The following is a 14674-nucleotide window of genomic DNA, read 5'->3' as shown; positions in this document are numbered from 1 at the left end:
ACTTACATTGTAAGTCTGGACGGATCCGCACGGCCAGGGGGGCCCCCCAACGCTGCAAGCACCGGTGAGCTGTGCCCCGGTCCGTGCGGAGGCGAGCGGAGGCTGAACGCCGCCAGACTGATGCAGTCTGAGCGGATCCGCTCCATTCAGACTGCATCAGGGCTGGACGGCTGCGTTCGGGTCCGCTCGTGAGCTCCTTCAAACGGAGCTCACGAGCGGACCAGCGAACGCTAGTGTGAAAGGAGCCTTATCCTGAGGACACTCAGGATACTGGACAATCCCTTCAAATTATGTCCACATGGGATGGAAAAAATCCATTGCACGTTTCAAGACATATTCTGCTGCAAATTACATGAAGATTTTAAAGCACATTTGATGTTGTGTATGGCAAAGGATGAATGCAGTGGTGAAAATCTGCAGAAAGAATTGACATGCTGTGTATTTATAAACTGTCAAGTTACATGCAGATATTTTTCTACAGCGTGTGGTTCAGATTTGTTGAAATCTCAACCACTTTGCTGCTACTGTAATATGCTGAAGATTTTCTGTCTGGATTTCTGCTCTGCATGGAATTAGCTTAAAAGGGAATGCATGTAAGATCTTATTATGATCAGTGACTGAATTGTGTATAGGAGGTCCTGTCTCCATATAAACGCGGTCTGCTGTTCTGTATCGCCCTGGGAAGAGAGGTTTTGGGGAAGTTGCTTGGTACGTTTCCAAATTTTGCACCTAGTTACGCCCTTGGGTATAGTAAGGCCCCATAGACTACTTTGGGGGCTATATTATGGCTGCGTACCACTTGCATATAACTCTGGTGTCAATGGGTTGCCAAGATTAAATAGACTCTACAATTTGGACAACCCTTTCGTAATTACCAGTGTGGGCACAACACAAAAATACACATCTCATACTGTATACTGCAGACCTTGTTATGAGAAGGACGAGGCTTTATCCAAGCAATCAACTGTGGACAGGAATCTCTTCGCTACTTTTCAGAAATGAGGTTCTGCAGCATCTACATCTCAAATTCTGTAATTTTATTTTAAGGATTACAGTGTTTCGACAAAGATATGACCCCTAGGTTTTGGAACTATACAGAATAAAAAAATAATCAGCAACCAAATCAAACTAAAAATGTGAAGCAGAAAATGTACTGCAAAAGGGAAAAATCAATGTAGTCTCGAAAACTGAAAATCTGCATCTGTTAAACACTATCCATATATCTTATTTCATTAATATATTAGATGCTCTGGCCATTAAGTGGTCTTCATCCTGGCAACACCAGTATTAAAAAACATTGGTGGCACAGTGCGCCCCCCTAAGCCCCCCAATATTAAAGTAATTGGCGGTGCAGTGCGCCCCCCCTCCAAACCCCCACAGTATTAAAGTCATTGGTGGCAGTGGTCACAGGATCCCCTCCCTCTCATTGGTGGCAGTTCTGATCAGAGCCCCAGCAATGAAGTTGCAGGGCTCCGATTGGTTACCATGGCAGCCAGGACTCTACTGAAGCCCTGGCTGCCATGGTAAGCTCCCTGCTGCTGTGTGCACAAAGCCTAGGGAAAGTGTGAAGTCCTATTCGCCCTAAAAGATCCCAGGTTCTAGCCCCTAAGGGGGAAAATTGTTATTAAATAAAAAGTATTGAAAAAAAAAAAGTAAAAAACAAAACAAAAAATGAAGTATAATTCACCCCTTTTCCCAATTTTACATATAAAATATATAAACAATAAACATTACATATCGCCACATCCGAAAAGTCCAAACTATTAAAATAACTGTGATTCGCGATTTTTTTGTCACCTTGTCCCCCCAAAAAATAGGATAGGACTGTTCTATTATCGGCCAGACGTTGAATAAAATGCAGAATGCACACAGCTTTTTTGGAGTTTTATTTTTTTCGCATGGTATCACAATACTTTTTTATGGTAGCGAAATCGAATCCAAATTTTGGTATCGTGACAACCCTAGTCAGGATCAGATGATCTGAGCTTCAGCACGAGACAGAATCTGGGCTCGGTCTCTGCACTCACCCACCGGACTTTTAGCAGTCAGACATATTTACTAAAGAAGTGAGTTTCCTGCTGCATGAAAGGCAGATTCCAGGCATGGTCTCTGCAATAACCACTGGACTTGACATTTAATGGACTTTCCGCAGACAGATGTATTCACCAAAGAAATTAGTTTCCTGCTGCATTAAGAGGCAGATTCCGTGCACGGTCTCTGCATTCACCAGACTTTCTGCAGTCAGATGTATTCACCGAAGAAGTGAGTTTCCTGCTGCATCAAAAGGCAGATTCCAGGCTTGGTCTCTAAAGAAGTCAACACACTTGACATTCACCATTGATTCAAGGGAAAATCTACTGTCCTTGTCACGTGCCATTGTTTTCCTCCACTGCCTAAGGGAAGAGCAGTCCTTCAGCCATGGTTCCCTCCACTGGGGCTTTTTCCTCTCCTGAGTGATGAAGGCCCGACTCTTCATGAGTCAAAGGCCCATCGTCAACAGGGCCACATTTAAGACCAGAGTCCTGACTTCTAATAAGAATATCTACTGTACATTTGATACCTTGCGGTTAATAAAGAAGTCAGTGTATATTATGAAGTGGTGTGTCTGAGGCTCTTTATAATTCTTCATAGACAACTGGATGGGGATGTAGGGTGTCAGACACTTGCTGATCAGATAGTGATAACCGTTCTTGGTTTTAAAGCTCAGCTTATTTTTTATCCCCTACCTTTAGGATAAGGGATACGTATTTGATCGACTGGGACTGCTGGGTCACCCATAATCATGAAAATAGGGATCCTGTGACCCCAAAGAAATGGAATGGTAGAACAACCATGTTTCCTTCTTCTTCATTCAATGTCTATGGGAGTTCTGGAAACAGCCAAGAATTGTACTCGGCTATCTCCAGCAGTCCCATAGAGAGTGAACAGAAGGGGACAGTTTTCGTGATCAGTGGTGGTCGTAGACATTATGTGGATACGGGAAAGTTTTGTATTGACAGACCACATACTCATTGAAGTCAACAGGTCTGCAAAAAATGTGGATGTAACATGGACCACATCCATATTTTTTGCAGATCTGCGATTTGCAGACCGCGAAACAGATATGGTTGTGTGCATGTGGCCCTATACAGATAATATTGAGAAAAGTTTTAGTAGGTACAGTCAGTGGTGTACCTCCAATGGAGGCAGACCATGTAGCTGCTATGGGGACCCTGGAAAAAGGGGGCCCGTTCTTGGACAAAAGGCCCCGCCTCCTAATTACACTTAATTCTTGCTCCAGTCTTTAATACCTGTCCGGGGCTCAGGCTCTGCTTTCCAGCTCTTCCTCTGCCCTGTCCTTGGGGGCCCCCTATACTGCTGGAGTCCCGACTAGCGCTCTATGTTGTCTCGCTGCTGGGCTGGCGAATCAGCATTAGCAGTGCTTGCAGAGTCTGCTGCTGGTTGGCTTGCCTAGCGCCCAGCAGAGAAACTGTGTCCTGCGCCACGGGAGTCAAGATTTCATTCCTTTGCAAGGATACTGACAGTGACTTCTGTGGAAACGATGATCTTATATGAGAAGTGACTGTGCTTTCAGTAATATGTGTTTTGGGTGTGAAGTGAACCTCAAGTTCTGATGCAGAGTTTTACTCTCTCAGCTCTGCAGATGAACCTGAATCTTCACCCTCTCATTCACTGACACAGTGAAACGCCACCATGCCCTGCTCTGTGCACTCAGGTACAGTAATTGTCTCTGTGTGAGCTTCATGCACTGATGTAGAGACACATTCTTTGTCCTGCTTTACACCGTAGCTTAGCTCTGTAAGGACATAACTCTTCTCACTGTACTGAGAAATCATGACATTTGCAATTTTCACACTGACCACTAGACGTCGGTAAACTCTGAATTGACATATGCAGAATTGGTGTGCATTTCAGCTTTACTGTAAAAAGTGATTGTAATTATAGTAATAAAGTAACTATATTTAGTATAGTGAAATCTATGGGCCAAATAATGATCTAATGTAGCACCAAAATACTGCCACATAGTGGCCAAATGACATTTTTGCACAAAGGGCGCCATTTAAAGGTTTTTTTCAGGTTCTAGGTATTAATGACCTATCCTCATGATACCTCATCAATGTCATATTGGTAGGGGTCTGACAACTGGCACCCTCACCAATCAGCTATTCTCAGCAGCCTCCTGCCACCAGAATAAACACAATAGATGGAACCAGAAAGCTCCATCCACTGTGCAGTGGCCATGTCTGCCAATCTCAGCTTCCAACTCAGACTGAGTTTATAACATCATCTATTCATGCGAGTATGCGGCATACAGCTTCTTACCTTAGTTTCCCTTCCCATCATATATTCAAACATGACTTTTCTCAAATACTCAAATTCTGTTGGCTCTCCAAAAAGAGACACGTCAGTGTACCGGTGATTGACATCTGTAGTAAAAATGAAAGCTTTCATTACAAAATACAGCTATTTAGATATAGGAACACTAAACATAAAAAATACATTAAAATTTCCCTGAACTTCCTCCTTATTATCACCTCCCTTACCCTTTTGTCCTATTCTGTCTCATATAACAGTTTAAACAGATGTGTTGCAAGAGGTCATCTCCTCCATCTTTAGCCAAGCCTCGCCCCTTCCACTGGTCTCCAGCCAAAGATGGAGCACCAGGAGAACCCCTTTGTTCTCTGCAGGATTTCTAAAAGACTGTTAGAATCATGCAGAAAGTTCTGCAGTCTGACAAACAATAAGGTTGAGTATAAAGTTCATTGATTTTTAGCATTCATTTCTAGGTTTAATGTTCCCTTAAGAGGTGAGTTTCACTGCAACCATGAATTCGGGTCAAGCTAACAAGGCATTAGACCCTGTTTTAGGAGCTAAGGCACAATGAAATCAACAGTTCTTCTGCATGTTAAATTATTTTCTACTGCCTAAACCCCAGATCTGTGTGACAGGTGATTGTAATATATACACAGTCGAGTCACATTATTCGGACCACTTCCTACTTTCAATGTCCTTCTCATGAAGGAAGTCAGATGTGAGCAGGCTTGGTGGATACATAAAGTGTGTGATAGATAGGCTGTCTGCACACATAGCCCTTGTTGCTGCCATGTGCAATTTATCAGCATTGGAAAAAGGGACGATTATTGGCTTTTGGGCCAAGGGTGGCAGTATTTCTGAAACTGCGCAGTCTGTGAACTGTTCATGTGCTGCTGTAGTGAAAGTGCATCATGAGGTGACAATTGGCACAACTGCAAATAAGCGAGGGCAGACCGACACACTAGGTTGAAGCCACTCACCAGCAAAATGAACCAGAGGCTACCAGACGTGTCTAAAACAACAGTTCAGTGAACCCTACTGCATATAGGGCTCTGAAGCAGACAGATGGTCTCTGCAGCTCTGCTAATAAAGTTGCATTAGCAAAAATGCCTTCACTTTTCGTGGTACATGCAACATGTCTCACAACTGGAAATATCCAAGACTGTCTGGAAGACCATGACCAAGACTCCCAAGTATTGCCCTGGCCTACTAATTCCCCAGACTTGAACCCAACTGAGTATCTGTTGGGCCACCTCGATCATTATGGTCTCTTTATGGATCCTTCCCTATGCACCCTCCAGCGGCTGTGGGAAGCACTGCAGTCAGCATGGCTCCAAATACCCGTGACAACCTACCAGGACCTAACTGAGTCACTCCCAGCCTGTCTAGCTGCTGCCGTGCTGCACACGGTGGTTACTTTGGATATTAGCTGGGGGTCATAATAATGTGACTCTACTGTGTATAAAGGTCTTAAAGGCTGTGCACACTTTTGGGGGAATCTTTTTTTAATGATTGCAATGTACTCATGTTTAGCTCAAATTATTTTTTAAACTGGTCTTTATTAAAAATATGGAGCCCATTTTTCTGTACAGCCTTGTGTTACTCTAGTAGAATGATCAAAATGTTCTCTTTTCATCAGCCAACTCACCTCACAGGCTCCTTATCTCTGCTATGACATTATAAACATTCATTATAGCTCAGTTCTTATCTTACTGATAAGAATATATCTTAAAAAGGAGATTTTTGTATAACTTACCAGTTAAATCTCTTTCTCGCTCTTCCTTGGGGGACACAGACCTTGGGTATAGCTCAGCTCCCTAGGAGGCGTGACACTAAGTAAAACTGTTAAGCCCCTCCTCCATCAGCTATACCCTCAGCCTGGAGATAGAGGCTACCAGTTGCGTGTCCAAGTAGTGAAAGGAAACAACCAACAATGCAAACAACAGCCAACAACCCAACGGGGCGCCAGCCAAAACCCTAGAACCAAACACAGAAGGGTGGGTGCTGTGTCCCCCAAGGAAGAGCGAGAAAGAGATTTAACTGGTAAGTTATACAAAAATCTCCTTTTCTCGCCCATTTTCCTTGGGGGACACAGACCTTGGGACGTTCAAGAGCAGTCCAAGAAGGGAGGGACCATAACCCAAGGCGGACCACCGGAGCATCAGGAAACCGCAGCCTGCAAGACCAGGCGGCCCAAAGCAGCATCCGCCGACGCGTGCGTATGCACCCTATAGAACCTGGTGAAAGTGTGCAAAGAGGACCAAGTGGCCGCTTTGCACAACTGCTCAGCCGAGGCTCGATGCCTCTGCGCCCAGGAAGCCCCGACTGCTCTGGTGGAATGAGCAGTGACGCCGAAAGGCGGAGCCCTACCCTTGGCTCGATAAGCCTCAGACACCGCCAGTTTAATGAACCGGGCAATGGCCACCTTGGAGACCGCCAAACCCTTGCGCGAACCCTCCGGGACCACAAACAGGGAATCCGTGCGCCGGAAGGATCCGGTGACCTCCAAGTAAATCCTCAATGCCCTGACCACATCCAGACGGTGCAGTTCCCGTTCTCTGGAGTGGGAAGGAGAGGGACAGAGCGACGGAAGGACGATGTCCTCATTGATGTGAAAGGCGGAGACCACCTTTGGCAGGAAAGCCGGGACTGGTCGGAGCACAACCTTATCCTGGTGGAAGATCAGGAAAGGTTCGGAACAAGAAAGAGCCGCCAACTCAGACACCCGCCGGAGAGACGTGATGGCCACAAGAAAGATGACCTTGCAGGACAGAAGGCGAAGGGAGACCTCCCGCAAGGGCTCGAAGGGGGCAGATTGAAGCGCCGAGAGCACCACATTCAGGTCCCAGGAAGGAACCGGAGGGCGATACGGTGGAACAGAGTGAGCCACCCCTTGCAAAAAGGTCTTAATCGGCCCCAGAGGGGCCAGGGGACGCTGGAGAAGAATAGACAGCGCCGAAATCTGTCCCTTCAGAGAACTGAGGCCCAGCCCCAGGTCCAGGCCCGACTGGAGGAAGGACAGGATCGTGGGAAGAGAAAACCGGAGAGGTGGGACGCTCCGGGACTCACAGAACCCCAGATAGGACCTCCAAACCCGATAGTAGATCCTCGAAGATACGGGTTTACGAGCACGGATCATGGTGCGGACAACGTCCGCGGAGAAACCCCGTCGCGTTAAGACGGCGGTCTCAACAGCCACGCCGTCAAACGTAGCGAGCCTAAATGCTCGTGGAAGATCGGACCTTGAGAGAGAAGGTCCTCCCTGGAGGGCAGTGGCCACGGAACGTCTGCCAACAGCAACATTAGGTCGGCGTACCAGGACCGACGGGGCCAATCCGGGGCGATCAGAATCGCGGGAACGCCCTCTGCCGCGATCCTCCGAAGAACCCGTGGCAGGAGGGGAAGAGGAGGAAAGATGTACAGAAGGGAGAATTGGCACCACGGAAGGACAAGCGCGTCGGCGCCGTAAGCCTCCGGGTCCCGTGCCCTGGATACGTATAGGGGAACCTTGCGGTTGAATTTGGAGGCCATGAGGTCCACGTCGGGGCGACCCCAGCGAAGACAAAGGGCCTCGAACACCTCTGGGTGCAGGGACCATTCTCCCGGATCGATGGTGGACCGGCTGAGGAAATCTGCCGCCCAGTTGTCTACCCCCGGGATGTAAATCGCAGACAAGGCTGGCACGTGCGTCTCCGCCCAGAGGAGAATGAGGGACACCTCTTGCATCGCCGCAGCGCTGCGGGTGCCTCCCTGATGGTTTATGTACGCCACCGCCGTGGCATTGTCCGATTGGATCCGAACAGGGCGGCCCCTCAGTAGATGGGTCCAGTGTCTGAGGGACAAAAGAACTGCCCTCAGCTCCAGAATGTTGATCGGAAGTCTGGACTCCGATAGAGACCAAACGCCCTGGACGGATCGGGGAGGGAAAACCCCCCCCCACCCCCGTAAGCTGGCGTCAGTGGTAATCACCAGCCAGTTCAGTGGAAGGAAGGACCTCCCCCTCAGAGGGAGATGCAACCACCAGTTGAGGGAAGCCCGAGCCAGGGGAGGCAGAAGGAAGGTCCTGTCCAGACTCCTCGGTGATTTGTCCCAGGCCGACAGAATCGCCCTCTGAAAGGTGCGGGAATGGAATTGTGCGAACGGCACTGCCTCGAAACAGGCAACCATCTTCCCCAGCAACCGCATGCCGGATCTGAGGGAAGGCCGGTGATGACGGAGAAGGCTGCGAACCGACCCGCGAAGGGCCAGACGCTTGTCCGACGGAAGACGGACCTCTGCCAGTTCCGTATCCAGGAGCATCCCCAGGAAGATCAGCCGTCTGGAGGGGGTAAGGGAAGACTTGGGGTGGTTGATAATCCAACCAAACCGCGTCAGGGTCTCCAGAGTGAGATCCACACTGCCGGATGCCTGTGAAAGGGAGGGTGCCTTGACCAAGATGTCGTCCAAGTACGGAAGAAGAAAAACACTTCTTGAACGTAGAAGGGCCAAGACAGGGGCCAGGACCTTGGTGAACACCCGAGGAGCCGTTGCTAGACCAAAGGGAAGGGCAACGAACTGGAAGTGATCGTCCCCCACCGCGAAGCGTAGGAAGCGGTGATGACATGGAGCAACCGGAACGTGGAGGTATGCATCCTGAACGTCGATGGAGGCCATGAAATCCCCCTTTTCCAGGGAGGCCACTGCGGACCGGAGAGACTCCATCCGGAATCTCTGCAGGCGGAGGAAGCGGTTCAGGCGCTTCAGGTCCAAGATCGGTCGCACCGAGCCTTCCTTTTTGGGGATCACGAAGAGGTTCGAGTAGAACCCCCTGAACCTTTCCGTCGGAGGCACCGGGGCGATGACACCCTTGTCCATGAGTGAGCGAACGGCCGCGAAGAAAGAGGCCGCTCGTACGGGGTCCCGCGGAGGACGGGACCGGAAGAAACGGTCTGGCGGAATGGCCGCAAATTCGATCTTGTACCCGCAAGATACAATCTCGAGCGCCCATGCATCTGAGATGTGGTTCCGCCAAACGTTCCTGAAAAGGAGAAGGCGGCCCCCCACCCGGGTGGGTGGGGGCGCACCTTCAGGCAGAGGGCTGCTGGCCTGTGGTAGCCCGTGCAGGCTGGGTCTTGCGCCAGGTAGGTTGCGTCCGAAAAAACGGCTTCTTGCGTCTATCCTGGGTTGGGCCAGAGGAAGAAGAACCGGCCCCGGGTCTAGATCCGGAGGGCTTACGAAAGGACCGAAAACGGGACGAACCCGCGCGACCCCGTGGGGCGCCCTTTGGCCTGGACTGGGGAAGGAGAGTACTTTTCCCGCCCGTGGCCTCTGATATAAGCTCGTCCAGGCGGGTCCCGAACAAGCGGGAACCCGTGAACGGTAGACCGGCCAAGGAGCGTTTGGAAGCGGCGTCCGCCGCCCAAACCTTCAGCCAGAGTTCCCTCCTGACAGAAACCGCCAGGGCAGAGGAACGGGCAATGAGGGCCCCCGCATCCAGGGAGGCCTCACAAATAAATTTTCCAGCCTGGATAATTAGCTGGGCTAAGGAACGGAGGTCCTGAACAGGAACGTCCGACCCAAACTCCTGCTCCAGCTGCAAACCCCATTCAGAGACCGCTTTGCCAACCCAGGCGGAGGCAAAAACCGGTCTAAGGGCTGAACCAGAGGCAGAAAATATTGCCTTGGAAAGGGATTCCGTCCGACGGTCCTCAGCGGACTGGAGGGAAGATCCGTCCTGTACAGGAATAGCAGTGCTTTTGGACAGGCGAGCCACAGGAGGATCCACCTTGGGCGGAGATGTCCAGGTGGTCACAGACTCCGCCGGAAAGGGATAACAAATGTCCAGCTTTTTTGGTGTAACAAAGCGGACGTTTGGCCGAGTCCAAGCCTTGGATACCACAGAAGAAAAATCTGCATGTATGGGAAAGACCTTGGAGGCCTGTCTGGGTCGGAGAAAGGACACGCCGGCCTGTTCAGAGCTGGGGGGGTCATCGTGTATCTGAAAGGTATCGCGGATACTAGTGATAAGATGCCCCACCGCGGATGACAATTTTGACGGAAGCTCTGAGTCCATGTCCACATCCGAATCCGCCAGTTCTCCCTCAGAAGGCGTATCCCTTTGAGAGGATAGGCTTGACTGAGCTCGCACGCATGGCGGAGAGAGCGAAACATCAGGAGAAGATGTGCGCTCAACCCTTGAACGTTTCTGAGTACGCCGGGCCCTGGAAGATTCACTGGGAGGCAGGGAATCAGTGGGGGCGGCAGAAACGGCATTCCCAGCAGGTGCGACAGGGATTTCGGCAGTCTGCGGGAGAGGCGGTCTATCCACGAGACGGCCCACCACGTGTGTAAGGCTCTCCACCGCCAGAGACAGAGACCTAGCCCAGTCAGGGGGTTCAGAAACAACAGGGGGCACAGCAGAAAGCGGGCCCTGCACCGGGGCCTGACATGCAAGGCAATGCGGCTCAGATTGCCCACTTGGAAAAAGTGCCTTGCAGGCGGTACAGGCGTGGTACCAGGGTTTGGGGGCACCCGTGGGATCAGACATGCTGACAAGTGGTCGTACCTTGATACAGGGACAAGGGATTGCAGCGGCTATGACCAGTGGGGTTAGGAGAGGGTTAACAGCCCTACCAGTGCCTCAGAAGAACGTCAGGTCAGATCCCTAGGAGCGAAGGTCCAGATCAGCAGCCGCGAGGCAGCCAGAAAACCAGCGTGCGTCCCCAGCGATGCACCGGTGTCTCCCACGTGTCTCCACTTCAGTCCGGAGTGAGGAAGCGCGGCAAGCTTGAGCAGAGACGCGGGAACAAGCTCCGCCCCCTCCACGCTTGAATGTTTCATAACGAAACTCCGCCCCCATGACGCGCGCGCGCGCGCGAAAAAAACACCCGCACCCCGTGCTGCCCGAGATTCCCAGGCATATGTTGTCAAAGAAGGGCCCGCAGGCCCCAAAAGCGCGGCGGTATAACCGGACGTCGGAAGGTAAGGTGGTCACCTGACCCCCGTCCCGCCGAACCGAACCGCCGATGCCGGGCCTAAGCCCCGCCCCCTCGATCCCGGTACGGAGCGGGCGGCGGCGGGGAGGTAGTAAGAAGCAGGGGCTATCTTTTAAGCAGCGGGCGGCGGCGGGATGTGTAAGATCGGGAGGTACATGAAAAGCAGGCAGATGGGGAGATCCCACAGAGCGCTCTGAGAAGTGCAGGAAACGGCCAACCACGGGTGCCCCCCCCCGAACCCAGTGCAACAGGGACAGGGAATAGGCTGGAAAAGCCATCTTACCTGTCTTCACCCTCATTTCCTTCCAGCAGGGTCGCCCCTTCAGCCCCTGGCACCGCAGTGGCAGGAAGCTGGAAGAGGGGCTTGGCGTGCGGGCGACCCCCTAGCTGGCGGGATGTAGGGGAGCCGGTGCTGCCCAGATCCTCCTATTGCTTCAGTGGGGGAGGCAGCAGCGCAAATACGTTGGCACTGGTGCAGCTCAACCCCGGGAGAACAGAGAGGTCCAATGCGTCTCTGGTATCCCTAGGAAAAAACAAAAATAAAATAACAAAATTAGAGAAAAAATTAAAACAAGGAGAAAACAGCCCTGCAGTAGCAGGGGGTGTCTTGCCTCCTTGGACACTAAGCTAAAACTGGTAGCCTCTATCTCCAGGCTGAGGGTATAGCTGATGGAGGAGGGGCTTAACAGTTTTACTTAGTGTCACGCCTCCTAGGGAGCTGAGCTATACCCAAGGTCTGTGTCCCCCAAGGAAAATGGGCGAGAAAAGGTGCTTATGACCTCTTAGTAAATTAGCGATAAGGGTTATTAGATGACCTGTACAAAGTAAAAGTACGATTCAACAGTTAACCCTTTGTGACACAACGGCTCAATATTTTTAATAAAGACCAATTAAAAAATTATTTTTAGCCCAAAATGAGTAAATTGCAATCATAAAAAAATTGCCTCTGAAGGAGTCTATAGCTAAAGTACATTAACACATAACATACATCATTTGCATTAAGGTGTTGTATGGGTAGGCTCAGGGTCTCCGTTTGCTCCAAACACAGCGGTGCTGACTGCATAATATTCCAGCCTTTATAAAGATGCTGTTGAGTTTTCCTGGGCAACCCCTTGTCTTAAGTCCTTATCATTTTAGAGCATAACAAAAAAATATGTATAAAACTACAGAAATAGATGGTGGTTGGCTAAATTTCAGTATTCACTAAACATCTAAAATGCAGTTATAAAACAATAGCAATGTAAAAGATTCCCACCTTTATACGGAGTACCAAGAGGAGTGACAAATACACCACGTGAGAAGTTTTTTAACTGATCCTCCAAAGTGTTAACCTGTGCAAAAAAAAAAAGGTAGCCATAAGAATATCCTACATTCAAATTTTTGCTCAAGACACTAGTCTGCTTTAAGATTTATAATGCTCTCTAGTAAACACACCTAGCATTTATTGACTGAAGCAAATACTTAAAGGGGTTCTGCACTTTGTTTAAACTGATGATCTATCCAGCTGTTTGAGAAGGCAGCAGCGCCGTGGCCTTCTCACTGTTCACCGCAGTCCCAATGACGTCACGACTGGTATCCCTGGCCTGGGCTAAGCTCTGTTCACTTGAATGGAGCTTAGCCCCGCCCAGGCCAGTGATAGTAATGGTGACGTCACTGGGCCTGCGGTAAACAGTGAGAAGGCCGCGGCGCTCCTGGAGCGCCGCTGCCTTCTCAAACAGCTGATCGGGGGTCCCGGGTGTCAGACCCCCACTGATCAGAAGCTGATGATCTATCCAAAGGATAGATCATCAGTTTAAACAAAGTGCAGAACCCCTTTAAAAATCTATAACAAAAGAGAAGAAAATATTGCTAGTACATAACATTTTACATTTCTGCGAGATGCAGTAAAAAGCACAAACAAGTGGAGGAAGCAATGGAATTTCTTACACGGCTGAGCTTCTTCAGGCTAGAAGTCTATGCTGCGTAACATTCTAATAGGGGAAAACTGTGCCTGTAATCTTCTTTATCCGCTTGTATCTTTACTTACTGATCAGAATCCCATGGAAGCTACAGCTATCCAATAAATAACCTGAGGCACAAGCACATCTAAAAGAGCCAAGCAGATATCAGCAGATAAGTTTGTACACACCATCTAAATTTTGTGACGCATTACACTGTAAGCCTATACAATGGTATTCGGCAGAGCCTTCCATCAGAGGTTTAAGTCAAGCAAAACTCACAACATAAGCATGTGACCAAAGGTTTAGTCGCAATATGAACAGAGCTTTAAAAGGGATTGTCTGGTTTCCGATACTGATGACCTATCCTCAGGATAGGTCATCAATATCATTTCGGAGGTGGTCCGAGAACTGGCACATATTGATTATCTTTTTGAAGAAAACAAAGAGCCCCTGTGAAAGCAGAGTTCACTTCACTGTAAGTAAAGCTGTTTTAAGTGAATGTGACGGAGTGTAACTACAACTGCCCCTTGCTATTGAAGTGAATGGGAAGGAGGAGGTGTAATTACACCTGCTTGCCGCTGCAATGCCGACGGTGAGCAGGTAAACAGTGAAGAGAATGCAGAACTCTCAGCTGATCAGCAGCAGTGCCGGGAGTCGACCCCCACCGATTTGATATTGATGACCTATGCAGAATAATTTACACATACCATTAATCAACGTCCACACATAATCCAGACATAATCCTCACCTTTTCTTTAAGCTCCTGCTCTTTCAGTTTGGATTCATTAAGCTGTGTGGTTTTCTTTGCCAATTGTGCCTAAAGAAGAAACACAGAAAAAAAAGTCTATACCCAACAAACACAAAAAAAAGCACACTGAAATACTTAGAACTGCCTAGACTGGATACAAGAGATTTATTTTCATTTATATAAAACCTGGAAAACCTCTATCATGTATACAGTACGTTATTTACAGCTTTGTGTTACTCAGGTAAATTATTCTATTATATCCAAAAACAGTCCCCACAAGGAACTGAGGCAACACCCTTAATCATCTCCTCTGTATGGGGACAAGTGATCTCTTGTCTACAAATTGCTGCCCACAATGAGGGAATCTGGGATGATCTGCTGCCCAGGAACAAAGATCTGGTTGTCAGCATAAATTATTATTCTTCCTGATGAACGACCATTTGCTTGTCGCTAGGACCTTTACATGGGCCACTTTTTAAGACTGAGCATTTGCCTTTAAATGACCCAGACTGCCATAGAACAGAAACCGGCTTCTTTTTATCACCACAGCTCAAAGACTCCAATAGAGCTGTTTATTTCTACATTTAGTTTCTTCACAATTTTAGCTGCAGCCAAGCTACTGTAACTTGCTGTACATGGGTCAGGGATCCCTGTTCTCCTAACAGAGGTGGAGTCACAGAGGTGTATATGGGAAAACT

The 14674-nt window shown here is 49.2% G+C and overlaps 1 protein-coding gene across 4 annotated transcripts in view; it reads right to left on the bottom strand.

The window, feature by feature from the left end:
* Positions 1 to 14674, bottom strand: part of GOLGA4 (golgin A4) — a 122110-nt gene that overhangs the window by 14778 nt on the left and 92658 nt on the right. For all 4 annotated transcript variants that reach the window (XM_044293480.1, XM_044293481.1, XM_044293482.1 and 1 more), the window contains 3 exons: positions 13977 to 14045; positions 12544 to 12619; positions 4324 to 4427 (listed from right to left, as the gene is read on the bottom strand). In XM_044293480.1, the coding sequence (XP_044149415.1) occupies positions 4324 to 4427; positions 12544 to 12619; positions 13977 to 14045 (249 nt within the window). The remainder of the gene's footprint in view (positions 1 to 4323; positions 4428 to 12543; positions 12620 to 13976; positions 14046 to 14674) is intronic.

Source organism: Bufo gargarizans, chromosome 5, assembly GCF_014858855.1.
Source record: "Bufo gargarizans isolate SCDJY-AF-19 chromosome 5, ASM1485885v1, whole genome shotgun sequence".
In the NCBI taxonomy this organism is placed as follows: domain Eukaryota; kingdom Metazoa; phylum Chordata; class Amphibia; order Anura; family Bufonidae; genus Bufo; species Bufo gargarizans.
Note: the sequence above shows the minus strand (reverse complement) of the source record. Positions and strands in the feature narration are given on the sequence as shown.